General features: G+C 38.1%; 2 protein-coding genes across 8 annotated transcripts in view; one reads left to right on the top strand and one right to left on the bottom strand.

Moving 5' to 3' along the window:
* Positions 1-11952, bottom strand: part of SCLT1 (sodium channel and clathrin linker 1) — a 43542-nt gene extending 31590 nt beyond the window's left edge. For 5 of the 7 annotated variants that reach the window (XR_011048369.1, XR_011048366.1, XR_011048367.1 and 2 more), the window contains exons 1-10: positions 11859-11952; positions 11379-11465; positions 8809-8876; positions 8065-8117; positions 7089-7158; positions 5922-5977; positions 5444-5576; positions 4525-4647; positions 2458-2523; positions 1329-1399 (exon numbers count right to left, since the gene is read on the bottom strand). Coding sequence is in view for 3 of the 7 variants with exons in the window: in XM_068402923.1 (XP_068259024.1) it covers positions 1329-1399; positions 2458-2523; positions 4525-4647; positions 5444-5576; positions 5922-5977; positions 7089-7158; positions 8065-8117; positions 8809-8876; positions 11379-11412 (674 nt within the window). In the remaining 4 variants the exon portion in view is untranslated. Of the gene's footprint in view, positions 1-1328; positions 1400-2457; positions 2524-4524; positions 4648-5443; positions 5577-5921; positions 5978-7088; positions 7159-8064; positions 8118-8808; positions 8877-11378; positions 11466-11735 lie in introns of those variants that run through there. The other 2 variants (XM_068402924.1, XM_068402925.1) reach the window with 2 other exon arrangements.
* Positions 11953-12024: 72 nt separating this feature from the next.
* C6H4orf33 (chromosome 6 C4orf33 homolog) lies at positions 12025-21700 on the top strand. Its single transcript, XM_068403820.1, has 6 exons — positions 12025-12110; positions 15612-15801; positions 17671-17731; positions 17923-17974; positions 18086-18285; positions 19965-21700. The coding sequence occupies exons 1-6, from the start codon at positions 12099-12101 to the stop codon at positions 20062-20064; spliced, it is 615 nt and encodes a 204-aa protein (XP_068259921.1). The 5' UTR covers positions 12025-12098; the 3' UTR covers positions 20065-21700.
* Positions 21701-27719: the final 6019 nt, after the last annotated feature.

The following is a 27719-nucleotide window of genomic DNA, read 5'->3' as shown; positions in this document are numbered from 1 at the left end:
AATAATTAAACCAAATTTTAAGAAGTACATTATAAATTTTAAGCTTATAAACTTAAAAGTTTATTTTAAAAAGCTTATTTAAAGCTTCAGGTAATGTTAAACTGTCTCTGTTTAGCCCACACCCAGGGCTAAACAATAACCAGTTGTTCTATCACCCAATGACCTGTCCCCATCTGAGAAAGGGAATTGGGAAAAGGAGGGAGACTTGTGGGTTGAAATGGAAACAGTTTTAATAAAGTCAGAAAACAGTATCAACACTAATGCTAATACAAAAGACACAAAGTTATACTTAGCTCACATAGGGGTGGTGAAACTCACCAGGGATGACAACCATTGAGGGGAGAGAAAGAAGAAAAAGAAGACCAGAGGCAAAAGCCCCCAGCCATCCCCAGCAAACTTCTCAATTTATAGTGAACATGATGTTTGTGGTACAGAACACACCGGTGGGCCAGCCTGGGTCAGCTGCCCTGGCTTTCGCTCCTCATAGCTTTAGCACCTGGCTAACTCCAAACTGCTAATGGCCTTGATCACCACGGAAACCTGCATACCATGGCTGGCCACAAACTGAAACAAAATGTGACAGAAAATTGATTCTATTATTTCATCCCAGGGAAACCAGGACAGATACAAAAAAATTCACTGGTTGATAATGAATCCATTTCCTTTCTATTGTCAGTCCACAAATCCACTGTTTATTGAAATTAAATTTTAGTTTGACCTCAACCATCATTAACTAAAAGAGTTAACAGATACAGTAAACTGGCACTGAACAGAGTATGGCTGTAAATACAAATAATCATGAAATTGTGTCGCAGGTACTTTTGTCATTTTCCTTGATATACCTCAGGAATATAATTAATGCTTCTCTTACCTCTAACTTCCAAAGAGCCTATGGTTTAGAGCTCTTTATTGAGAAACAGTGAATGGAAATTTTATTAAAAGCATTAAAACTTGAAACTACTTTGAACATTCACATTTCAGAACTGTAATGAGTAATTATGTAACTGGATTTTGAGCAAACTGTATTCTAATGAAAACCTGTCTTCAGAGTCAATTTCATTGTGATACTGACACTTTGTTCCTTTTAAGTCCAAGGTCAAATGTTGAGTATTTCAGGAAACAGCTGAACCAAACACCACTAACTGGAAATATGCAACCCTAACACTAATGATGTAACACATCCGTAACAAACAAGAGGCATTAACTGAAACCATTGTAACTGTCACTATGAAGTCAGTTTGCAGTACAATCAAGGCCCATGATACAGCAGCAGGTTAGAAAAAGCTATAGAAAACATTAAATAATTTTTAAAATTGCCTGGTTTATACCTGAGTTGTTTTCGTAGCTGCTCTAGTTCCGCATTCTGTTCTGTTACAGTTTTCAGAAACTGTTGATTGCTCTGCAAAATAAGGAGATACTTGTAACATGTTCCTTATTATACTGAAAATGTTACATATTCAGAATTGTTATAGGGCATTTCTACAGAAATACCACAAAAATAGCCAGTAAGGTCTATTTAACACTGTGGCTGGTCTCCAAGTGCCAACGTTAAGGTAGAGTGTTTTAGAAAGGCAAATGCCAAGTGATGTTACCTAATCCTCCCCTTTTTCCCCCATGTTTTGGTAGAGTAAGAACTTCCCAAGATGAGAACTGTAATAGCTCAGACCTACCATCTACATTCCCATCTAGTTTAGGTGTCTAGAATACCTTTTCACAATGAGTACCACAGTAGACCACATATTGCTGGAAAGAATCCTTTGTTTTACAGACAAGAAACGATGAGCAATTGCTCCTCCATTTTTTCTATGTCAGCCATAGCGCTGGAGGTGTCATTCTCCTTCAACTGTCTTCTCATTTGAGAATCATTTCCTATTTTTGTTACCCTACTAGCCTTTTCTAGATCTTACATACACATGTATCTTACATTGAGATATTAGAGATGACCACAGCTGCAGGCAGCATTCAAGATGCTACTGTACTGTGGACTTAAGCACAATATATTCCTTTTCCCCCTCTCCTACTAATTGCTAACATTCTTCTTGCTTTTTTGACTGTTGCTAAGAATTGTTTTCAGACACTTCCTACTTCTAAAATACCTATTCTGAGTGGTAACAGTTAATTTCAAGACCATCACAGGGTACCCAAAGTGAAAGCTTCCTCTTGCCCACATGCATTATTTTGCTTTTATTAATACCAATGAAATGTCAGATAAAATTCACTCAGATACTCAACATGATGAGATCTTTCTGCAAATTTCTGCAGTTTACTTCAGTTTTCACTACACTAAATAGTTTAGCATCAGCAGTGAACACTATTGTCTCAATACCGAATCTCAAAGCACAAGTTCTTTTCCAACCAGGTATGTATGAAGGGCTTTTTGCTTTTCTTTTATACTTTGAGGCTCTAGTAGGAAAAAACCATAATTTACTAGGTCACTGTTCAGAAGGTTTTACTTACCAACTCTCTTTTCTTGTTGGCTATATGCAGTTGCTGAGTCAACTGTTGAAAGCCAGTCAGTTGATCCTAAAGAGAGAATTCAGAGCTTCTCATAATCATCATAAAGAGTGTATAATTAGAGAGTTTCACAGTCAACTGAAAAATTTTCAAAAAAATTTATACATGTTGCAAGAAATTCAGTATGCCTTTGTAGATTTTAATTATTTTGCTTTTAGCTGTTGACCTAGTAATCTGGCAAATTAGATTTACCACTGAAAAATGTATCTGAATTTCACTCAGTTGCAAATTGCGTCCTTCCAAAACTCATACACACTTGCTATCAAAATATGAAAGCATACATGAGTAGTGCCTTTAAAGAGCCACACAGACTACGATGCTACTATAAGCACAGTAGGAGACATGTACCCCTTACTTACAAAATGCCTGTATGGACATGTTTAATTTGTTCTTTGCCATACAGGATGTCTTGCATCCTTACAAAAAATTGTTCAATTCAACTCTTGAGTCCCCGAACATGAAGTTTGTCTTCCTAGGAAGACTAGCCTAACATAAAAAAAAGCACCTGTAACATGCCAAGTGTCTTCAGAGCATAGACAGGACTCGGGTCCTTGAGCTGGAATATCTACTAGCTGTGCTGTGTTTAACAGCCTCAAGGTGAAATATATGCCAGAAACCTATTCCAACAACTTCCTTACTATGTCCAACTTTTACAACAATATCCTCTTTCATCTTCGCCTTCTGTCAATTCTAATTCTAGTTCGTCTTACCTATTTCTATTCACCTCTGATAGCTATTTTCTGCTCCTCCATTAATAGCAAAACCAAAACTAAAAAGTTTATTTAACTGAAAAGTCTTTTTTTGTGGGAGACTAGTAGCATTTAAGAATAAAAGGCAGCTCAACCTCATTCTTGTTACAATGGCATCAAAATCCACCAAGAATTTAGTCACCAATGAAAAGTGCAATCTGACAGCCCTAAACCCTTCAACAGCTATCAATGACTCTTTATGCTCTACTATGTGTATGTTACCACTAACTGACAATGCAACACAAGAAACAATCTAACAGAAGAAACAGGAGCAAAAAGTTGGAACTACATGTAGATAAGAGTCCTCATAACTATCACTTGAAAGAATTATGAAACTTGACAAAGCACAATAGCTGTACAGATATTTTTCCTGTTTTTTGGAAAAGAGCATATTGCTGAGGTAGACTTAATACCACAAAAGAACAAAAATCAGTAAAAAAAAAATTCTGTTATATAGGTGAGCTGTAACTGTGCCCACCAGACCAGACTACTTGAAAATGGAAAGCCAATGTGAAAAATTTGTAGCATCTCTTTACAGACCTAGAAATATCTGTAGTATGGTGCATACAGGCATGAAGTTTCTGTTAGTTCTTCACACACTGAGCATCTTTATATAGCTCGTCAGAGCAAAACAGCTTCTTTTCTGAACTAAGATTTCCCAAAAGGCCTGGCCCAGAAACAGCAGAAGAGAAACAGGCTGCTAAACACAAGGCAGCATTAAAAGAACACTGCTGAATTTGATTTTTCATGTTTACACATGCTTCTTCACTGAATGGCAACAGGAAAATTGAGACTACTTTTCCCACTATCCCACTGTGACCTTACAGGCAAAATTCAGGATTCAAACATAGCAGAAAACATGAAAGAATTCCACCTTAGAATTCAGAAATCTTTAGTAGCTTTTCCAGATGTTCAACTCTAATGAAGATTTCCAACCATGCGATTCAAACATATGATTATTTATATGCACGTGCATATCTTGTGCACATATACATGTATATGCACTAAGACTTGGACTCAGTGCATTCCCCAAGTTCCTGCCCATATATTTGGAATAAAGAACTTTTCCAATCATAATGGTGCATTTAGTTCATGAATCAGTGACCACAACTGACCACTCAACTTTAGATGACTAATATCAAAAATAATTAACAGTACTGGTAGAACCCCCCCACTTCAGTCTGACTACACACAGTCCCAGAAATCTCTACAGCACAGAAAGACATTCCAAAATTGAAACAAAAATGTAAATTAAAATTACGTTCTGCTTTTGCCTTTCAGCCACGTGAATCTGTGTTTCAGTTATGTGTTCCTGGTACTGCTGCTGGAGTTGATGACGCTCCCGTAACACAGTCTGCCAGAGCTCCATTGCTTGTTCTTTTTCCTAAGTTACAGAACAATGATTTCTATAAAATACTCTATTACAGCACATTTACCTTCATCTATCATTCTCTAAAAAGAGAAGTCTTAACTTCTATTTTGAAGAAATGCCATTTTCTGTACTTTCCTCTGCACACATTACAACTACACAAACAAAACAGCAAATTCAGATGCAGAAAAACAGACACAAGTTCAAATTCCACCTACAAGTGAACTGCAAGTTTTCCAGGGTGTTTTTTTAATAGCTCAAACTGTTACAGGTATTTACTGTAGCCCTACAGTAAACATAATATTCAAATACCAAAATTCAGCTGTCAATTTGACTTCAACTTAAATCATATACAACAGAATTGACACATCATTGTAATAAGCTCAAAAAATTTACCTTATCTTTTCAGATTTAAGTATTATTTTCTATATCCCACATATACTTGCTTCCTCATATCACATTACAATGTTTTTGATTAAAATGACAAGCTACTACAAAAACTTGAATTAAACAAAGTATTTAATTAATTTCCTCATCAGGAATTCAATATAAAGATCAAGTCAACTAGGTAAAATTACAGGCACAGATTAATATTAAAAACTTCCAATATGAATCTAGGAGAGAAGTTCCTTCAGGTTTTTAAGTTGAAAGTGTAAGTACTCATTTCTTTAGCTACAGAAAGTCAAGAGGGCCTCAAAATAGTCTCAAGGAACTCTGACCAAATGAATTCTGAATGAAGAAATAAACCAGCTTCCCCTCATCAGCCAAGGCACAACAAGAGAGAACAGTACAAATGTTTCATCTCACACACTTGATTCATCAGTTGTAGTTGTTCTTGAAGGTTTCTCACTATTCCTTCATCTGCAAAAATATCAGCTTCCACAGGCATGAATGGAAGAGCCTCCAGTTTCTTCTCGAGAGCCTTTTTCAACTCTGCATGCAGCCTGAAATTCAAAGAAGTAAGTTCAGCAAAGTATTTCTTTAACAGGGATTTTTTTCAACAACTCAAGTATACTGTACCTTCAATCTGTATATACTATTTACTTCTAACTCATTTAAATCTATTATGTTCAATAAACACAATAGACAGTTTGAAATAAATATCTAGTTCTTTTAGAGCTATATAGTTAAATCTCCTAAACCTGGTGCTATAATCTGTAGTAAGCACTTAAAGACTCTAATTTAAGGCTCGCACGAGATCAGAAGATTTCAAGGTCCTAGGAAAAAAGCTTTTTAAGGTTTAGAATCAAGAAAACCAGCAGTAGTAACAGGGCAGTGCAATTATTTACCTTTCGTTTTCCTCGGTGACTTGTTCAAATTTTAGTTTCATCTCAGTCATTTCTGCCTAACACAAAAACATACAAGAGTAAGCACTCATTTAAATGACAAACTTGGGTAATTCTTTCATCTTTTAATTCTGACTGATACTGTAAAAGACAGACAATTTAATTCAGCACAATACAATAAATAAAAGTCACTTTCTTTTTTAAGGAAAGTCATAGGATGCCACTTAAACGTAACAGCTTCCAAGTCCTGTTACACCTGAGCATTCAGAAGTTATTATAAGCATCAAACCTACCTTTTGGAATTCTTATAGCTCTTAACAGATTGATCCTTAATTAACTCAAGTTCTTTTAGGGATACAGTCCATAACTTTCATCTTTTATGCAGTAAGCATTTGAGATAAGAGTTTAGGAATTAACTGAGGAGAAACTTCAGTTACATGAGTCAAATGGACTGTTTTGTTAACTAAATAGTGCAACAGAACCATAGTGCTTCTATTGCCTTCTGAAATCAGCCAAGCTTGAAGACTGTCTTTGCAGAATCTTTATGATTCAAAACCAGAGTATAACTTCTGCATGTAGATCACAAGTAAAAATTGCTTTCTGCATTATTATGTTTAATTATTAAACATATCACTTTGCTTTCTGGTGATCATACAAAGCATTAAAAAGTTTCAGTTTTCTGCAGCTGAAAGGGGGACCGTCCCCTTCCACCTCAGCCTCCATGACAGTAAAATTTAAAGAATTATTTGAATCTGAAGAATTATTAAGATTGAAGAAGGCTGGGTGTGTCTACACTTGCAGGACTGAGCTGGACTGCATGGCCAAGATCTGACCTGTAAGGGATGAGGGAAACAGCTGCCTCATCTGCCTGACATCTGACAGGTAGGAAAGTACGTGCAACCATATCAAAACATCTAGAGAAATAAAACATGCACGCTTCATTTCACAACGCTGCTTCTCCATACACACAGTAATCTGTGCAATTTGGTCACTCTCCCAACCTTTTCATAGGAAGTTCTCCCTTCATCCATTTGAGGCAGACTGCAGTCCAGCAAGTTTGTGAAGCATGGCACAGGCACACTTTCCCTTACTGACATAAACTAATGGCCTAGATATTAATACTATAAAATACTAAGAATATACAGTCTGAAATGTCAGGAACATCCATACCCAATAAACGTGCAGCCATTCTCTCATTTCTTTGAAGCGTTTATCATGCTCTGTGATTGGAGCTGACAAGCTAAAAAGTTGAAAAGCATGCTTAGAGTAAGTCTTGTAAACGCTGAAACATTGTTCTGATAATTAACTAGTTTTACAGAATTCTTTATCTAGAGAACAGAACAAAACAGTCTCTTTATTTCCAAGCTTGACATTCACCAGAATCACATGAACAAATTTAATTAATACTTTTAAAGTAAGATCATTAACAGATTTCCTCTGTAACAGGACTAGAACGTGGGACATTATAAATGAGCATTAAAACATTATTATTTCATACATAGAATCCCAAACAATTAAAGACTAGACTTTGTTACTGCTTTCACATACAACATTGAAGTGGCCTATAAGACAACATAAAATAATTTTGTTCTACTTACATACTTTTTCCTTCCTAATATTTTTGTAATTGATAGCAATTCTCTGAAAATTCTATATTAGTCTAGAGTGATAATGCCTTAAAAGCTAACAAGAAAGGATAGGTTATTTTTATAACAGGAAATGACAATGATTATTAACCAATTTACTAATAGGCAACTGTTAGTTGAAGATTGTCAAATCAGAACTTTTAAAAACATCCACCTGACCTCAACAGACAGCAGTTACCTGTGTTACCTAGATCAGTACCATCTTACCTGCACTTGTATTATCTTAAAATTTAGACTAGAGAATTCCTTCATTCGTCTCTCACCCTTTATTTTACAGATTGCGAAAGAAAAGTCACATATTTAATTTACTGAATAAACACAATAGTATCTAAACACAACTGCTACAAGAACACTTTCACAGACTCCATTCACAAGTTCTCAGGGCTGTGAACACATGTACATAAGACCAGGTTCACCTGGATATTTGCGCTTTTAAAAGCACATGACAATTTCTTTTAAATACTTTGTAGTATTCCCACTTATCATTTGGAATCAGTTACCTTTGGTCCATCATCCTGGATCCTGATACGCCATCACCACCAGGGACATTTTTCTGTAATGGTATATTTTACATATTAGTATTTGCATATGACTGCATGTAGTTTTAAATTTTTTTATGCAACCCAAAGCTGTAGTTCCATTGATACTGTAATCATACACAATGTCCCACATCATCACTTTCAGGTTTATGTTCAAAAATCCTTGAGCACTGACCCAATCTGAAAAAAATTCTTTTTTTTTTTTTTTCTGGAGATGCTCTGATACAAAGCATAATTGCATCTGAGGGGGAATCATCTCACTTTTAAAAGAACAATCATAAGTTTGTGTAAGTGCTAAGTTCATTTCCATGCATCTCAGCATCACGAAAGTGCTGATGCCTTAGCTTCTGCACAGACTTTCAGACAGGCTTATGGTACCCAGCACAAAAAGTTATCTCACCATGAGACCAATCTCCTAGAAAAGAGAAGTCTACTAAAGTAGAAATTAAGTATTCTTGCAGGGATATGTTCTCCTGCATGTGACAAGCTTTTGAAAATGCACCAAAAATACCAGAATTCACTGTTATGACAGTTTTGTTCTGCTGTTGCTGCTTGGAAAAACAACAGGTAACTCGAGAGTTGTGTGATGGACCCAAAGCAAGGCCAGGCCACACTGAAGTGGGCTGTGCTCTATGTATGCAAATATGTTTGTCGCAAAACCTCATCACAAAAATTCTCACTACTTCTATCCCTGAGTTCACATACCTGCTCAGCAGTAGCTCTCACAACCTCATCTGTTTTGTACTGTCCACGTGCCACGTTTACCCTCCGATCTGAAAAATACAAAGTCTGAGAATCATAGCTACAACACGGGCCATTATCTACATAGACCCGACTGGCAGTCAGAAATACGTTTAACAGTGTAGTGCTTTGAAGGCACGCAACATGCTTCATAAAATTCTTCTATTTAGCACAATTATTTTAATGAAAATAGGCCTTGAAAAAGCCTACAAAGACTGTGTAATAATAATTTCATTTATTTTATATTCCGTTTTTTAGAAATCTTTAGAAATGAAGCTTCTGCCTAGAAAACCCACAAACATACATCCTAATGATTCACAAGGTCTAAGTGCAACAAATCGCATTGTGTGTCCAATTCAATTAGGTAGATGCTTGACAATTAACCTGTTGTTGGGAACCCAACCCTGCAGTTCTCAATAAACTTTCAACAAACTTAGGTCAAGAGCACTTCGCTGATAAATGGATCTGAGCACTCAAGTATATCCAGAAGAACCCGAAGAATGAAGAAACACAGTCTGTCAGTATCTGCTTTTTCTGAAAGAAGCAAAGCATAATGAGCCACGAGATTTCACACTGCTGAGCTGGGAACATCAACCAAGGCATCACTCCTTATTCGTCTAACTTTGGCTATTGGGATTTTGTTTGTAGTACAAGTAGTCTCTGAATGAACCAGCAGAAGGTTGGAAGGGAGAAATAATAGCTCTTTCCACTTGTTCATGGAGTGTTCTTGAGCTAACAAAACCATAAGAGTCTGAGTAACGCCTTTGTAACTGGAACGGGTAAAGAGGAACGAAAAGGAAGTCAGGAAGGTAATGCAAACATTCTGATTTAAAACAACTTCTTGCCTGTTTTTCTTGATACGCATCTCAATCGTTCTTTTTCTGGTTCTAATCTTCTGAAGGAGGATATAGAAAAAAAGAGGGGATAGAAAGGAGGTAAAAGGATGCCAAGGAACAGGAAGGGGAAAAGTAGCTGCCCTCATCAGCCAAAGCAGTCTGCAAATGTGAGAGGCCATAGGTGCAAAGGGGGACAAATCTTAAACACCCCTTACAGTTGTACTCCCCTTCAACAGTGAATCATTAAATACATTCTGATAAAGGTTCTATGAATTTAGTAGCTTATCACAAAAATACGTAACGGAATGGAGGAATTATTATTTGTAAGGTTGGCTGATGATACTTCAAAATGCATTCAGGCAACGCACAATTTATAACTGATCAGTGCCAGAGACTAGCATTTAATTCTGAGAACCCTTTTTACAGCTACATATTTAACACAACCAATATTTATGCTACGACGTTAAATAGAGAATCTCTTTTATGTGTCTTACACACGTCATTTTACAACTTTGATTTCACATTCATGAAACAAGAAAAACAACATATATCAGACTTAGAGCAGGCCTCAAATAACTTAGGTCTCAGTTGTCATACAAGCCGACTTCAAAGTTGTCATTTGGCACTTCTCAAAACATATGAAGTTTTTTAAAGAGAGCATTAAACTCCTTGATAGAAACAGCAACTCTTACCGGTTCACAGTGAATTTAGTCTGAGCTCTGTTTAGAGCCTGAAGATTTACAAATTAAGAAGCTACACCCAGACAAATTAAATACATATGAAAAAGCAACATACCAATATTTGAAAGTCTATGATTTGTTCACATCACAATATAATAAATACTCGTGCAAAGCTTGATAAAGATCCAGGCTTTTGAGCCAGGATGACTCTCTTGGCTCAGACAGAAGCTTTTCTGCTAAGTTCGCTAGAATCAAGAGCTGGTATTTCCCCTTTGGCCACCCAGAGCTGTCATACAAAGTTTAGTGACAACTGAAATTCTGATTTTTGAGTGATGCACAGCCATAGCACTTTATGCGCTGTGATCTCATCCTACTTCTGGCCGTGCTATCAAGTTTTCCCGCAACACTAATTAGCGACAGTGACATTCTTGGGACTACACATCAACCCATTCCCTATTTATAGGAATATAAACTGTGCAGAAGCAATTTTTGCCAGCATTTTGCTGCTAAGTAATTAAAGTGTACTTTCAGTCATATTAAGCTTACATTAAAATTATCAAAATTGTAACAAATAACACATAATTAAAAATATTTATTTTAGTCCGTAAAGCGAATTTTATGAGTAACTGGCAAGACAGCTTTTTGCCTTTCAGGTGTAAGTCAAGCATAGGAAATGCAGTAGTTTGTTCACTAGAGAAAAGAGGCATTATCACAAAAATGCATGTTTTGGGCTATTACCCTCATTAGCAGCTTTTAATTGTTAAGTTTTCAGCTCACTAAAAAAGTTTTGCTGCCGTTATTCACTAAGGCAAACACTAGAAGAGCTACAGAATATAAATCCTCATTCCTACAACCACAGGCAGAAGGGTTTCTACCCTCTGCAGAAACTGACCCCAGCTCCCAAGAGGCAGCGCCCAGGCCTCGGCTTCTCCGGGGCAGCCCCCGGGCCGACCCGCCACGCGTGGGCAGCAGGCGGGCACCCCACGCAGCCGCCCGCCCGCACACACCCCCCCCTCACCTGAGTCTCCCCCACCGCCGAGCTCAGTGGCCATGTTTCCCGTGGAAAGCTTCACCGCCGCTCGGAGCTCCCCTCCCGCAGGAAAGCCTGAAAAAACCCGCGGAGAAGCCGGTTATTGCAGCCGCTCGCCACCCCCGGTGCCCGGCGGGGATTCGCGTCGGACAGGGAAGGTAGGAGTCACTCTGTAGAGAGACGGAGACGGTAACTTCCAGGCGCCGGAGACGGTAACTTCCAGGCGCCGGGGCCGCGCTCCCCTCGCCTCCCGGCTCGCACTTCCTTCGGAAGCCGAAGTCGCGGCTGTGCGGGGCGGAGGCAGCACCCACAGCCTCCCGCTCCGCATCTGCCCCTTCTCCTCACCCTCGCCGCCTGCTGAGAGAGAAACGGCCCCGCCGCCGTGGCCGACACTAAGGGCACCCCCCACCTCAGCGGCGGTTAACCTCGCCGCCGCTACAGCTAACGGCCCAGGCGGCGCGCGCCCACCTCCCCGCGAGCCGCGGGCGCCCCAGCCCTTCCCTTAGCGACCGGCCCGGCCCGGCCCCCGAGCGGCGCGTCCATCACGTGGCGGCGGAGCGAGCGAGCCCGCGGCAGCGAGGGGTGAGGGAGGCGGCGTGCGCATGCGCGCTGAGGCTGCGCGGTGGCCGCCGGCCAGGGCGGGGGGAAGGCGGGAGGCGGTCGCTGGCGCCGGAGCCGGAGCGGAGTTTCTTTTCGGAGTGGCAGCAGATGTCTGGAAGTGTAAGAAGTCCCTCGTTAAACTTCTCTGAGAAACTTAGGGGTTAAAGATGGGGGCTTACGCGGGAAACTCCTCTTCAGAAAATGCGGCCGCCGCTGCTGTTAGCGGCTGGAGGAGCTGAGGGGCAGCGAAACCGGGAGCAGCGTCGAGTCCTCAGGGGGCTCGCGCCTGTTTCTCCTCATGAAGCCTGAACTCCAGTGAGAGCTGCTGCACCTCACACGGTGTCCACCTTTTCCCCCGTCCTCTTGGAGCAATTAAGAAAAACACCAGTTTAATTACTTCCTGCTTAGTTTTTGTCCTTGTCACCAGCGTCGGTAGGGTTTGGGGTGGAAGAGGTGAATGCCCTCGGTGAGGAGAGTCGTGAGGGGATGAGGGCGGGAAGCAGCAGCAGCTTCCCCCTCGCCGGTGAGGGGTGACGCTCACGGGGCTGAGGGCTGAGCCTGTCAGCCAGCCTTTAAGGGGCTGAGAAAGTACTTGCTGTAAAACTATTTCATTTAGCGTTTGAATCTCTTTACAGTGTGTTAACAGCTGGCTGAGGTGTAGTGTTAAAAGGTAATGAAAGGTCTCCTCTTGCTGTTTTAAATGACTTTTATGCCATTGCTATGTGTTGCTGGTTTTATTGTATTTAAAAAGCATGCTAGTAGCCAGCTTACCTAAGTCTGTGCAATGTAATAAACTTAAAACTTGCACCAGCGGCCATTAACTTGGAAAATCTTAGATCTGCTGTCCTGTAAAGTGAGCAACCTTAGCACTAGGTAGACCTCTAGCGAAAGCCAGTGAATGTTTTGCAGTTTTCTTTATTACTTTATGGTTCTTTTTAAGATTAAATTTAAAATGTTCTATTCAAGAGTAATATTGGTTTACAGCAATGGGCTATATCTTTAGAGTGTTCATTTCAGTGCACTGTAAGCTGTCACTGGAGGAGTTAAGGTTTTTACCAAAAAAAGTCATCTGTCTCTCATATAGGTACAAATATCTTAATTTTAGATACTACAGTTACAGTAGTGTCTAAAGTAGTTTAGCAGGTTCTATTATTGTACTGCTTTTTTTTAAACTTGATGTGTTGTGACTCTTTTCTTGAGACCACCTTTCAATCTTGTGCATGAGAACCTTCACATTCCTTACTTCAGTCAGGAATTGTAATTGCTAGTCATGTAGTTCTCTCTGGATTTTAAGATCTTCCCAGGCTACTTTTATTAGAAGGGTATATTATTTTAAAACACTATTGCAATCTGGCAGTATTTTCAAATAGGTGTTTCAGATACTTGCCTTGACCAGTGAATGCAAAGAGTTAAATACCTGAAAATAGAATAATAGAAGGAAATGTTGACTTCTAAGCGCGTAGTTAATTTAATAGTGTAGTATAAAATGGGTTCATAACACTTTATTAGCTTTCCTAGATGCACCCATCTACTCTTAAACTTTACTCTTTTCAGTAAGTGATCCTGCTTGTGGAATTCTGTTGTTTCCTTTCACAGTAACTGCGCATTACGCACGTGCTCTCCATTTACAGGAATTCTGTTAATTTCAAAAAACACTAGGAAGGGTCTTACCATCTGTGGATACTTCATGCTCATGCTGCTCAGTGTTTGCAGCTTAGAAAATTACAAACACAACACTTGCCTATATTTCCTGTGGATTAATATTTCCTGAGTCAGTTTAAGGCGAAATAGCCCATTGAATATGTTTCAGCAGCTGTTTGTGTTGTGAAAGGGACTCGTTATTTAACATATTGCTCTTTTTATTTGGTGCCGTACATTGTAATTATTGCAGAAGAGTTGTCACTGTACTTGCTTAGAATACCCTTTCATACTAGTTCTCTCTTTTTGTTTTCAACTGTGGATGATTTAGCTTTACCTGTTTGAGTTACTACTAATACTGGACTATGAGCCAGTTTCTGCTCATCAGTGTCTGTAACTCAAACAAATCACTGATGAGTGTCTTCCCCATGCTTTGTACACTGACTGTTTTCTTTCAACTCGTGTCATCTTGCTTGCAGAAACTTGCCACTTGAGTTGCAGTGAGCATTAATGATGGTAGAGTCTTTCATAGTTTCTAGAGCTATCCCAGGTTTCTTGCATAAAGCACATCTGATGCTTGTTTAGCATGTCGTGCCATTGAAATGTTGACACGAGAATTTAATTAGTTTTCAGTTTATATAAATACAGCTGTGTCAAAAGTGATAGTCCAATATTTGACTTTCCTTTTTTACTGGACTTCTTAAATTAAGGCGTCTAGTTACTAAATCTATTGCTTCATATTTTCTCTAATCTGTCATACTTCTTTTGTCACATCATCATCTTGATTGTGAGTATATCTACTTACCTAAATTGATTCAAGCTATTTTACCGGCTTGAACTCAAAGAGGGGAGGTCTGGTTCTTTTCAGCATGAACATCAGTGCATGGAAACTGGCTAGTGTGACTGTAGCAGAGGGTCTGAGACACAGTTAATGTGTAGTCATAAGAGCAAGGCTGCGGCATATAGGGAAGTGTGATGCATGTGGTTACATTTCATCTCACGTGCTACATCTGTTGATAGCACCTGCAGAAGGTGGTAAGTTATGCTTACCTTTCTGAGTCCCAAGAAAATGGGTGTCTGGGTAGAGATGAAACAACCCAATTTAGTGTTCCCCACTGAAGGAAACATGGCTACCACTTGGCTACTGAGGTAGCACCTCTCTGGTCACAGGACTTAACAGCATGTGCATAATTCTCAGTCAGGCTGTGTACTGCCAGTTCCCTTCGTGTATGGCTAGGAGATGTGTAAGGGAACAAATCAAGGATCACTTCTGTGGAGATGGGAGGGAACTCATAAGACTGAGGAGGGGAGGGCTAAGGGGCCATAAATTTGTTGGCAACTGGGCTCCACTGGTTCTTTTGCTAATTAAGATTAAGGCTATTCTTAAGGTTTGTACAGTTATTTCTAAGTAACAACAGCTGTTGGAGTGCCATATTCTCCGTTCTTGCTGCTCTGCAGACATTCAATATGTTTAAGAAGATGTGCTTGCAGTTTTCCATGAAATCCTTTAGTTTGGCTGGTTTGCAGTGACCACAAAAGAAAGCTTTAGCTAATTGTTTCATTTTCTTGCATCTCACATTCATGAAAGGTTTTTCTCAATCTATTTTTCTCATGTTACCAAATCACCTAAGAGCATGTTGTGGAGACTTTGTTTTCTTTATCTGTTCTCTTGATAAATATTTTTAATGGTTTTGTAAGGTGTTTGTTTAGGTACATAGTTGAAATGCCTTAAGCTTGGTAAGACTTCAGAGTGATTTGTAACCATGCAGGTGTAAAAACCTATGAAAAGTATTCATGTAACTGTTTATTTAGTTGCTTTATAAAGCTAAACTATTTCGGTTCTTCTGATGTCTAAAACCATGATTTGATGGTTGACTTTGCACGAAAGTGTGCTTTTTTCCCTGGTCAAGCAAACAGTGCAGTTAGTGCTGAAATGGAATCGGAGATCTTCTTTGACAGAACCTTCCTTTCTCATTTGTGTAGTATATGAAGATGAAATTTACAGTTATACACACATGGGATGGTTTACCTGTGAGCCATGAGCCAGTAACAATTGAGCTGAAGTCGGACAATGCAGGACTGCTAATGGAAGTTAATGCTCCCTTCTTTAATGACCCTCCAGCACCACCTGGAGAGCCAGGGAAACCTTTTAGTAGGCTGTGGGACTATGAGGGTAAGTGTAAGTGTTCTGCTGCAAATATAGCTGATTTGTGTAGACACTGATGTTCCTCTGTAGTTAATATGCCTGATCTTTATTTAAGAGTCTGTGATGGTTCTTCTTTCAAACTGATCTAATGGTTGTGAGTGAATGATGTCTAATTCAATTTGGTTTCTTTAGTCACAGTACTGCTTTTGAAGATCAGATCTGAGATGTAAAGTAAAAAAATTCCTTTCTATGGGGAAGAATACTGGGAAATAATTTAACTGTAATCACTGCCTTGCCCTTAAACAGCTCCTTAAGTAACTATAAGCCACATACTATATTCAGCTGTAAACCACCCCAAACTGTATCAAGAGTGATGCTCTTTTTCTAGATGATGAATTGATTTTCATCACTAGCACTGCTGGCTGTAAGGTGAGTGGTTGTTTTATTGTAGTGCAACAATACAAATGACTGGGAAAAAAAGCTAATATGATATGTTGCCTGATAGCTATAAAGAAATGGAGTACGATGAGCTGGATTGGTTTCAAGAATGATGTGGTTGAGTCTTCCTGGTCCTATCAATAATATAGGCACTCAAACTTAGTTTCTGGGTTACTGATATAACTTGTGGAATAATAGAAGCTTGACATATTTGAATATCAAAATAAGTTTGTGGCATATATATAAAAATGCATTTGCAGTAGGTAAATAGAAGCAAAATCCTAAAGATAGGTTCTGCTTTTGCTTTAAGAAGTAGAGAGCAATAGCTAAAAAATTTGTCTATTTTAATCACTTTTCCAAAGTATATTTGAGGAATAGGAAGGTGTGAAACAAAGGGCAGCTTATAAAATATGATTCAAAACTGTATGCAAATAGAATGGGGAATATTCTTATAGTAATGCTGTTTTCTTTCTCCTTTCCTGTCAATACTTTTCACTTTTACCTGTTGTTTTGCATAATACAAGAATTTGGTGTTTCCAGCAGTTCTCCACTTTCTGATTATTGAGCTATTCTGATTAAAATTCTACTAGAACAGTATTAGCACCTCCTTGATATTATTATACTAAATAGGCTTATGTAAAAATAAAATAATGTTATCAGTCATATCTAATTATAATTCTAACTAAAGCTTTCTAATACTGTCATTGCTGTGAGAAGCACTATTATAGTTCTAATTTGTGTTCCTGAAAGGTGATTCAGCAGTCACACCTGGCTTTCAGGTACACCTGGAACAGTAATCCCCTGTCCAAAGTATCAGCCATCTACAGGGAAAAGACGTTGCAGAGCTAAATGCTTTCTTACTATTTCTGATATTTAGGAGTCTGTCTTATGGGGTGTGTGCTCTGCTGTGAGTGGCTGTTCCTCTTTACATTTTTTTTTTTTTTCTGGTCCGTGAATCCTCAGGCTACCAGCAAACACAAGACTTCTGCACTTAAGTGCTCTACCTGGACTGTGTGCTGTGAGTACAGTTGACTAGGATCACTCTGTCTTGGTCAGCCTTGTTCACAGCAAGCGTACTAGGTGAAATAGCTGTGTGCTGATGCTTTTCTTACTGCATTGGCACCTGACATTAGTTAAGCGACCTGCCATTTTTCTGCTGCATCAAGATGAGCATTTCCAAAGCTGGAGTTGGTAAAGTAAATAAAATTAGTACAGTGCTTTATAAAGCCCTTTATGATGATAGGCGTTAAAAATAAAAGCTCTTGAAGTTACAATTATGGCACAGCATTTCAAATAGTTGGGAAGCTGTCAGTAGCATGTACACAGCTAGACAAACTCTGGCGTGGCACAGGCCAAAAATCATGAAAACAGAATTGTTTTAGTGGAATCTGAAGGTGTCAGGATATTACAAAATAGTTAATATAAAATACTGACAGCCTGTTTTTTTTTTTTTTTTAGTTGTAGAAGCATTTTTCCTGAGTGACAGAACTGAACAGTATTTAGAAGTTGAACTTTGTCCGTAAGTACAGCACTCTGAAACAGTCACAAATGTTAATTTGCATTTCCACTTCTAATGCTTGTAAGATACATGTATGAGGCAGACTGGGTACAGAAATTGTTCCAATACAGGGAATGTACATATTTGTGGCAAGACAGTACACTAATAACTTGGCATCATTTTAAGAAAATTGTGCTCTGATTTTTTGACAGCCATGGACAACACTTGTTGCTGCTGCTTTCTGGCAAAAGAAGAGTATGGAAAGTAGGTGGTCAAGTACATTCATAATGTACAGAAAAACTAATTGTTTTTAGGTACCTGTTGCCTGATTGGAAGATGACGTTACCTTTTTTTTTTTTTTTTTTCCTTTAACAGGAAGAACTTCCTTTAGAATTTGAGGTGACCAGAATGAAAACCAAATGGGAGGGTATAGCTCATCTTCCTTGGAATTATTTTCCACCATGCACTAACAAGTTCAATGCATTTGCAATTCATGGCTCAGGAGAAGAGAGAAAATATGAAGCGCTTCATCCTGTGCCTCGACATGAACTACAGGAAGGACAGAAACCAGATTTGTAAGCATAAAATTAACTCTTCTGTAATATAGTTGCACTATTCTTGGAATACTGAAAGAAAGCTAATCTGGTTTTCAGATTGAGTGCCACTAGTATTTTAATTATACTCCTTAGCATCAGATCCATTGGCACTGTACTTTGTATAAAGCACTGTGGTAGATAGCTGTAATTAGTGCTTGATTTCTATGTTATCCCCTAGGTGCATAGAAAACGATGCATTCAACACTATTGGCATCTGTTTTATCACCTTCCTCGGCTAAATCATAGACAGGTTGTTCTACTTTTTCCTTGCTTCCAGCACCTCCTGAAATGCCATTTAGTGTTAATTTCACCAGATATGTTTCCAGTAAATCTCTTTTGCTTCTCCCCTACTGTTCTAAACAACCTCGCCTCTATAGATGGCTCCATACTGTGGAAAATTTTCAAAAGGCAGACTAAACTGAAAAGTATAACAAAAGGATACCCAGTATCAATAGAAAAACTGGAATATCTTGAATTTTTTTTAAGTTGTGCTTTGGGCCTGTTAATTTTCTTTGAGTGTGAGGCTGAGATAATTTGATAAAAACTGCTACTTCTGGGCATTTTGTATAAATGAACTAGCTCTAGATGGTACACACTGTAGTTCTTATGCAAACTTGTTACTCAACATACAATGACAGCCAGGTAAGGTAAATTTTAGAGAAGTTACCCTTTTTTGCCTTTATTTAAGAAAAACTTAGCTTCTGCAACTGTTTATTTAAAAAAATTCTAAGCTATTGCTAATAAAATACATCCTCTTTATCAGTGTTCCGTAAGAAATAGATACTTTTATTTTTCTGTTGTAAACTGGAGAATGTCTGTAATATTTTTCAGGAAGGGATTCTTTCTATAGTACCCCTTCCAAAAAATCCCTTGGCTTTTTCAGACATGGGTAGCAGATGCAATTATGTGAAGAGGTTGCTCCCTGCTACTTTCATTGCTCTTAGTTTGTGTTTACTCTTGGAAATTACTTCCTAATAAGAACATTCCACTTACCTTTTTAAATGATTAGCGTAGTGTCAGATGTTCTGTCTACTGTTTGGCAGTAGTTTAATGTAAGTATTAATTGGCAGTTGGCTTCAGTGTCTTCCTTCTATTGTTCCTGTATGGTAGCCTAAAGGAGCAATTCTTAGCAAGAACTGATTCATAATGTTTAAAAGAAAATGAGACTTCCAGTCTTACAGAAAAAATGTATTTACTAGCTTCATTATCCTATCCAGTTTTCTTCTTTTCTGTAAGGAAAGGATATCCCTGTGATACAATTTTTCAATTGGTCAAGAGTTGTGAATTTTTTACTCTGTTGGATTTCGGATAAGTCATAAAGCAGGGTATCACTGTGCTCTTGCTCTGACTGCAGTTCCAGGCAACATAAGTTGAGGAAGTTTAAAAGGTGAGCACTTTGTTAACTTCACTTTATGCTGTGTGATACTTGTTCATAGCTGAGGATTCTGCCCTGTGTTTTCCTGTACAAGATTTTCAGAAACACAGTAGTGTGTTTTATTTATAAACTTAAGTTTTGGAATATGAACACATGGAATGCTGGTTATATTCCTGTCCAAGAAAAACTGAAAATAAAGATTAATTAAAGCTATTGAGGATACTGCCTTTTATTAAGACATATACTATAAGACTTACAACTTTTTTTTTTCCTCTCTTTGCAGTCATCGCCTGGAATTTTTCAAAGATTTGAACCTGAAAGGACTAATGGGAGAAGACTGGAAGCAGCCTGAATCAGATATATGGAAGTCTCTCACTAATTAAATGGGTTGAGGCATGAATTTTTATAGCGTTAAGGTTGGATGAAGCTGTACGGAAACAACTTCTTCATTCTGAGCAGAGTTCGTAAATACCAGATTAGTAAGGCTTTCCTTGACACCAAAATCATTGATCAATCTTACTTTTCGTTGAATTTTATCTGGGCCAGTTGATTTTAAATGTACGAAGTATGCAACAGCTTGTGTTTCAGTTCATCTGGGTATGGAGTTTTTCATCTGTGCAAGAGATGAATCTGCTTCTACCAATGAAGGGGAAAAAATGTGCTAAAATTACAGCTGTGTTTTCATGAGAGCTCTAAACCTGACAAGGGCAATAGCTGGCTTGGAATCTTTCAGTTTCCTCTAGTTGCTGCATTTCTGCTGTATTTTCACTGCTGCTTGTTTGTTTCTTGGCTGTTGAATGAGATTCTTACGTGTCTAAATTTTTTGATTGCAGTCAGGAGAAGGAATGCCTCCTTCAGGAACAGAAAACAATATAGCTATCATGGTATTTTGTGGCCCGGTACTTGCGTTGCAGGATGCTGTGGAGGTATAACACTACCCTTTCCTATACCTTCCTATACCTGACGTTTTCCCTTGCACAGTGCTGAAGGGGGAACTTAATCTGTATTACTTTATTAGCAGACCTCTCTGCTTCACATTCAATGTGGCATTTCTAGTGATATTTAGGTACAGATGATAGATATACAAAAGGTTTTATGGATTCCAGGAGAAGTTTCTCGGACAAACAATGTTTAGTAAAAGCTTTTGCTATAGTTGTGTTGCCTACAAAAGCTTGTTTGTTCCAAGACCTTGTCACATCACCTTAAGGAATTCAGCTCAGATGTATGAGAATTTTGTTTGCATGCCACCTTACGTTGGAACTACTCCAGTTGTATGTGCCTACATTTTCTACATATGGGCATGGATATTTTTAACAGTACTGAATACTGTAGATGGTAACATCTAATCTGTAAACTCTCACAGGATTTACAAACAAGATGTTCCTTTTTTGTCTAGTGTAGTAAGTGGTGCTTGATTGTGGCTGCTGACTTAATCCTCTATAAATTAATTTAGAAAATGGGAAGCTTACACACTAACTAGATCCTACATCTGAAAAGTTAGGTGACTTTCAAATCAACAGATTTAGACATCAAAATGCCTATAAAGTTTTGCACAAGTCTGCACTCTCTAAGTCACGCTACTAAAAGTATTCTCTATTCTCTTCTGAGCTTGTATGCAGTAATAACCGTAGTCTGATGCTCTTGTTTTCTTTGCTATCTTTAAATTAACTCTACCTGTAAATTCTGCCTGAGAAGAAAAGATGGGAATATCCTGCCTTTGTGAACATCTCAGTGTGATTAATATCTGAGATAGAATGTTACTTCAGAGTTTTTGTTTGGCTTTAGATTCCCTCTTTGTACTTTCAGTTTTACAGAACTATACTTTCAAATTTAAGGGTATTAGGCTTTTTAGATGCAGACTTTGGCATGTCAGTGCGCTCAGACATCCAGTTGTTTTTGCTCTCTTTTAATTAGAGAATATAGATTCCTTGCTATAAAGTGCCATCTGTTGAAAATTATAAGTATTGTACGTACTGTTATTTGGCTTCTTTTCTACCTTCAATCCACGTACAGTTTTCTGAACCATGTCATCAGTCTAAAATATTGAATAATTGCATAAATGTTGATTAAACTGTCATCTCAAAGCTGATTTTGAAATTTCAGTCAAAAGCAAAAAAAACATTTCACTAAACTTTTAGACTTAGTTTTAAACAGTTTGTTAAAAAAGTGCATGCAAAGGTTCAAAATGAGTTTACTGTTTTTCTCACCAAGGTTGTTTTCACATGATGAATGTGTTCTGTATGTAAAGGACAGCAAATCAAATTATTTATTCAGAGGCATCATCACATATTCATTCTCACTACAGACTGACTACTTCAGATTTTACTTTGGATGCAAATTTTAATCTTTGAGGGAAATAAATTACTTTCCCTAAATAAGTAATTTAAAGTAAAATAATTGTCACTGCAGTACAAAATGTAGTGCTAGATGATTCTGAAAATGGGAATTATCATATAGACTATATTCACGGCACATGCTCCTCCACGCTGCTGTCAGTTGGTTCGCTTGTATGTTTCTAAGCTTTAAGAGTCTGAACTGTAAGTACTGGCTTTCATCAGGAGGTTTCCATATGGGTTCATGGAGTGCAGAGTTGGAACCTGTGCACTGACTTGTTTCTAAAGGTTTAAAGTTAAATTAATCCCTTGGTAGAAACTTACTGTAGGAGGGAGTCTGTCTACATAAGGCATATGTTAGGTGGAAGCACAGTGTCTCGGCACATAGTAGTGAGTTCTTGGCTCGTCAATGGACAGTACAATGCACCACTTAAAGCTCCGAGGGCTTTGCAGGGGTGGGTATGAATGTTCATTGAGATGACTAGCTAGTTTGGAGCTTTCTTGCTCTGATCTGATTTTAGCCAGGCCTTGTTTTACACTGTGAAGTCCAGTTGTAGCCTGTCGTTCCTGAATTGCCTCTCTTTTTTTTTGATGATATGAAAAGACAAAACTAACTCTGTTCTGCATGAGTTCCATTTAAGTACACGTTCATTAATTGTTAATCCTGGTTTAGAAGGAATGTGATTCAATCCAATTTAGCTCACTCTATGTGTATATCCATACATATGTATATACAGGCATTCAGCATTGTGCTGGTTTTGTATGTCAGACTTGTATCAAGAATAATACAGACAAATTCTCTAAATTGTCACACCGGATATAGTTTATGTAGGATATCAATTTGATAAAATGCAGAGCTGCATGATAGAAAGCATAAATCATGCAAGCACTCTATCCACAAATCCATTTTACTTTGAAATAGATTTAAACACTTCAAACCTGTGAGCACTTCTTATCCATTGCTCTCTTAAAAATCAACCTGTCTCATAAATGTTTCCTTTGATAATAGTTGGTCTGTGCCAGTTGTATCATGTGACATACTGAGTCGAAGATGCAGGAATTTTATTACTTTCAAAATGGGGGAATACCCACTGGGGAGTGCACAGTATTTGATTTTTTTTTAAGCTCTGCATAGGCTTCAGATAACCTTAAGTGTGACATGTTTTTTATTATGACAGTTTTTAATTATTTTACCATATTTAGCCAGAATTCCTAAGGAAATGAGGCTGCTGGTTTATCACTACCTTCTTGCCTTTCTGGCAATGTTGTCATCACCTTTTCCCACACTACCACAACAATTTTTAAATTCATTAGCCAATTTCAGCTGAATCAGAGGAACAGACAGCCTCAAAGGATACCAGATTCTTGCAAAATGTGTGGACATGAACAGCTGGAGGCAGTTCCTCCCTGTAGCACCCCAAATTGAGGAAAAGAAGAGATCATCTTTTAGCCCTTTTCTGGTAGTTGTAGTGCCCAATACTTGAAGCAGTTGGTGCAGGCTTAACTTCAGCTGTAGTGCATATAGCCTCTTACCTTTAGAGTTTGATTAGGAAACTAGGAACTGTGTGGAACTTAAGGGATAGGAGGTGCTGTCACAGAGGTGAGCTTAGATTTCGTAGATCTATGTCCTAGTGTTATCTTATGGTAAGAAGCTTAGGAGACAGCGCGTATGTCTAAAATATAAATGTATGAGGAGCCATGTTTTGTTAGTCCTGCTACTAACAGATACTAGACATGGTAAATATCCAAGCATGTTTTCAGTGCTTCTTTTTATTATTTAAAAAAAAAAAACTTGCGGAAATAATTCCCCAGTTCCTGTCCTTTTTTAGGAGAAGATCCCACACAAAGGATAAGGGATGGAGTTTCCCCAAGTTTAATGCCAGGTTAGTTGAAAATACAAGAACGTAGTGTCAAGCTGTCATTGCCTCTGAAAATACACTTCTGGTTTAATCCATTTTCTAATTCAGTAGGTTCTGTTGTGAGAACGTTGATCTTAAAGAACAGCAAAATGTGAACCTGAAAATGCTTCTCGCTCTTAAAATTCCAGTTGAGCTAATGGGATATATTTCTGTTGCTTAGATAGCGCTCAATACTGATAGGCGTGTTTTTTCCACTGTGGCTGGATAATTCAGCAGAAACTTTTAATTAGTTCTTATATTCTGCTACAACCACCCCCCTGTCTATAGGGCAATAGAATTATCTGTCTTAGTTTATACTATTGTGGTATTTGTTTTACTAAGTTTAATGAAATGCTGAGCAGTTTTGCTGTAATGTTTCTGAATTTATTTTTCCAAATCTTCTTAGTAAATACTTGAGCAGTTGGGGCAGAATGCAGATTTGGATAGTTGCAGCCTCTTACTTAGAAGGTGATCAGACTGAATAACCTGGAAAACAAAAATACTGAGCTTCATGAATGAGAAATGTACCTGTAAAGAGAACATAGGTTTGTTTCAACAGTCTATCTCGTAAGTGCATTTCTAAGCTCCTTGTGATAGTATGTTTATTACTTGTGAACTTGAACATAAAAACCAGAATTCTACATGACTCAATCCTCCTTATAATGTCAGTGAATCTTTACAGAGTTGGTGTTTGAAAACATCTTAATGACTGCCACTCCCAAAGACCTTGTTTTTTATGCTTCTTGCCACTAGGTGGAAGAAGAAGGTTATCAAAACTATGCCTTGGTGCTCCCAGCCTAGTTACCCGTAACCAGATCCATTCCTTCTTAATATCCTTGATCTTACAAAAAAGATGTTTCAGTCAAGCTGATGATGGCTTATTTTGATTTTTTTGAGACATCTTTATCAAAAGAAACACTATGCCATGCTGTGTAGTTACAGTTCTAATGTTTCTTTTCCTACAGTAGTATTTCTATAAATAATTTTGAGACATAATTAACAGAAGATAAATTCCATGAGGAGTCAGTCTGTAATATAAAAGATAATGGTGTGATATGCAAATGATTTGAATATTCTTTTGGTTTTTTGTTTTTGTTTTTTTACATATGTCTTGGATAGGCTCTTGGAAACTTTCCAAAAGGGCTATATTTAATTCTGAAGGAATTTTTTTTTTAAATACAGCCTGGTGTGTAAGAGATAGTGCACCCCTTCAAGGGCGAGGCTTGAGTGGTGCAAACGCTCTGGAGCGAAGCTTAGGAAAGAATATGAAACAATGTGAAAACTGTAGCTTAAGAGGGACAGAAAATTCTCATTCTTCGATACAAACATGCAAAAAGAAAGTTTTCTTTAAAGAAAACTTGAGTGGTAATGCATCCTACTGGCAGAAGTTATTTGTGTCTTAAATGCAAAGATGGAGCAACTTAGGCTGTCAGGTATGGTAGGTGGTAAAAGCTAACACTGCATATAGTGACACCTCACAGTGGGGGTTTTTAATGCACAAGCTCTGAATGGGAGTAAAATTTTGCTGATGTCTTTGTATACTTTTTAATAATTTTCTCTAATATGCTGTGTCAGATGTTAGAGCTAGTAAGCTCTAACTTCGTGCTGGTTTATGTGTTTTGTTCGCCATGGCTAGCATAGCTACTGTGTTATCTGTTCTAGCTAACTCATTTGCAATGTGAGTCAGGGAGTATTTGTACTGTCCAGCACTATGATGATACAATACTGATCAATGTGATGTTAAGTGCTATGTTGCTTGCTGTTCCTTTTTGCCAGGCTGAGGTGTTTTGTGCCTCTGAAAGGCACAGCACAGAATGCTTGTATTTTCAATTCTGACCATGTAAAATACTTTCAAAATAAGAACAGCACAGTGGATAATTTGCTGCACATAAAATTTAAAACTCTTCTTTCACGCTGCCAAAGCCATCTCTAAAGTGGACTTCATTGCATTTAATTATGGTACATTTATAATAATGCTATTGAAGTTTAGTAGTTAACCTGCATTTATTTTATTGATGATTCCTTCCTTTTACTTTCAGTGAGTGCTTTAGTTTACTACAGTGTCTCTGAACAGTGCTTCAGCAAAAGGACTGGGAAGTGCTTTAAGCCTGATTACAGAAACCTTATTTACACGGGTTGTATAAACAGCTATACACATGCTCATAAAATAGTCCCAGTGAGATCAATGCAACAGTTTAAACATAAAGTGTATCGCAGTTATGCCTTTTCCCATCTATTTGTCTATCTGTTGAAATTAGTATCAGTATCACCAGGAGAATTCCATTCTAGAAGCTAGTTCTATCCAAGCATACTGCTTGGCACTGCTTATTTTCTTTCCTCTGGTTTAAAACAAGCAAAAGCCTTAGCTGCAGGATCTGTGGGAGGGTTTTAAGTGATGGTTCAGGAGGCACTGTTTGTATCTGCACTAGCTATGAACGTACCAAAGTGTGTTCGTGATTCGCTTTCAGAAATAATGCTATAGGCTACCACCAAGTATGTGTGTAAATAGCCTCTGCCAGTTCTGCACTTTATCTGCAAATACAGATGTATTCTTACACATGTGGTAAACCAGAACTAAGTAAGTTGTGTTAAAGTAGTACTGAAATAAAATCTAAATTACTGTGCCTTCACTGCTGTTTTAAAACCAACCGAGCCAGACTAGTTTAGTGGCTTTCTTGGAATATGCAGCAGACTTTTGAGGGGAAAAAAATTTCAGATGTCATCTTTTTGAAATACAGAACTCCCCTCGGTAGAACACATTTTTAGCCAGTTTAATCTTGTCTTTCATTTCATGAATTCTCTCTCTTGAACTCAGTCACTGCAGGCAATGAAGTTTATATCTTGGTGCCAGTAGTAGCTGTCATAAAATTATTCATCTCTTTAAGTCTAGGCAATGTAATTGGTTCACTTCCTTCTTTCTGCTGAGTTTGCTTCCATCAGCAAATTAAACATTTTGGAAACTGGTAATTTCTCAATGGTTTATAGCTTATACAAGTCATGGTATTTATATTTAATTGTGCCTGACACTTTAACTAATTGCTTCTTGTTTTAAAGTTGCATATTACTTTCCTAAATGTTAACAGGGTGGTCTGTAACCTGTTGTACCAGGTATCTACTTCAAACCTTTTTTAATTTCAGCAAAATACTTAGCTGTTTCAGAAGAAGGTAGTTCATTATGTCAGAAGACAAAAATGTGATCTTGTACCTCCTTAAATTCTTACGACTTCTAGAATGAAATCTTGAGACTTGGTGAGAGGTCTGTATTGTTGTCAGGAGGAGTCTTTTGTGTGAAACAGCTTTTCAGAAACTGTTCTGTACATCTTCAAAAGAGCTTTTTGCATCTTGACGGATGAATTCTCTGAAGATTGTGCAGGGAGTGGGAGTACACCACTGGCAGGTAGAATTGCCAGGCTTTAACTTGTTCAATGCTGAGTGGTCTTTCTGCCTCCCAGTGACAGGTTGTATGATGGGGAATGCTCTTTTTTTATAAGCATCTACTGGTTAGGCTAGGGCTGTCTTCAGCCTGGAAAAGAGATAGTTTGAGAATGTGGTAGAGGGCTACAAATTATTGTATAGAGTTTGGATGCATGTAACAGCAAAGAGAAGCTGGATGGGAGTTGACTTGTTCTAACATAAGAAGGATGGACCATCATATAAGCTAGTGAGTGCCATGCTCAGAGCAGAGAAAGGTGGTACTTTTCATAACATTGTATTGCCACTGTGTGTTTGAGAAGTTTCCGTGGGCCCAGTGGGAGACAAAGATACTTGGCACAAAGATAAAGTGAAGGTTTTTGAGTATATAAGAGT

Source organism: Nyctibius grandis, chromosome 6 (genome assembly GCF_013368605.1).
Source record: "Nyctibius grandis isolate bNycGra1 chromosome 6, bNycGra1.pri, whole genome shotgun sequence".
In the NCBI taxonomy this organism is placed as follows: domain Eukaryota; kingdom Metazoa; phylum Chordata; class Aves; order Nyctibiiformes; family Nyctibiidae; genus Nyctibius; species Nyctibius grandis.
Note: the sequence above shows the minus strand (reverse complement) of the source record. Positions and strands in the feature narration are given on the sequence as shown.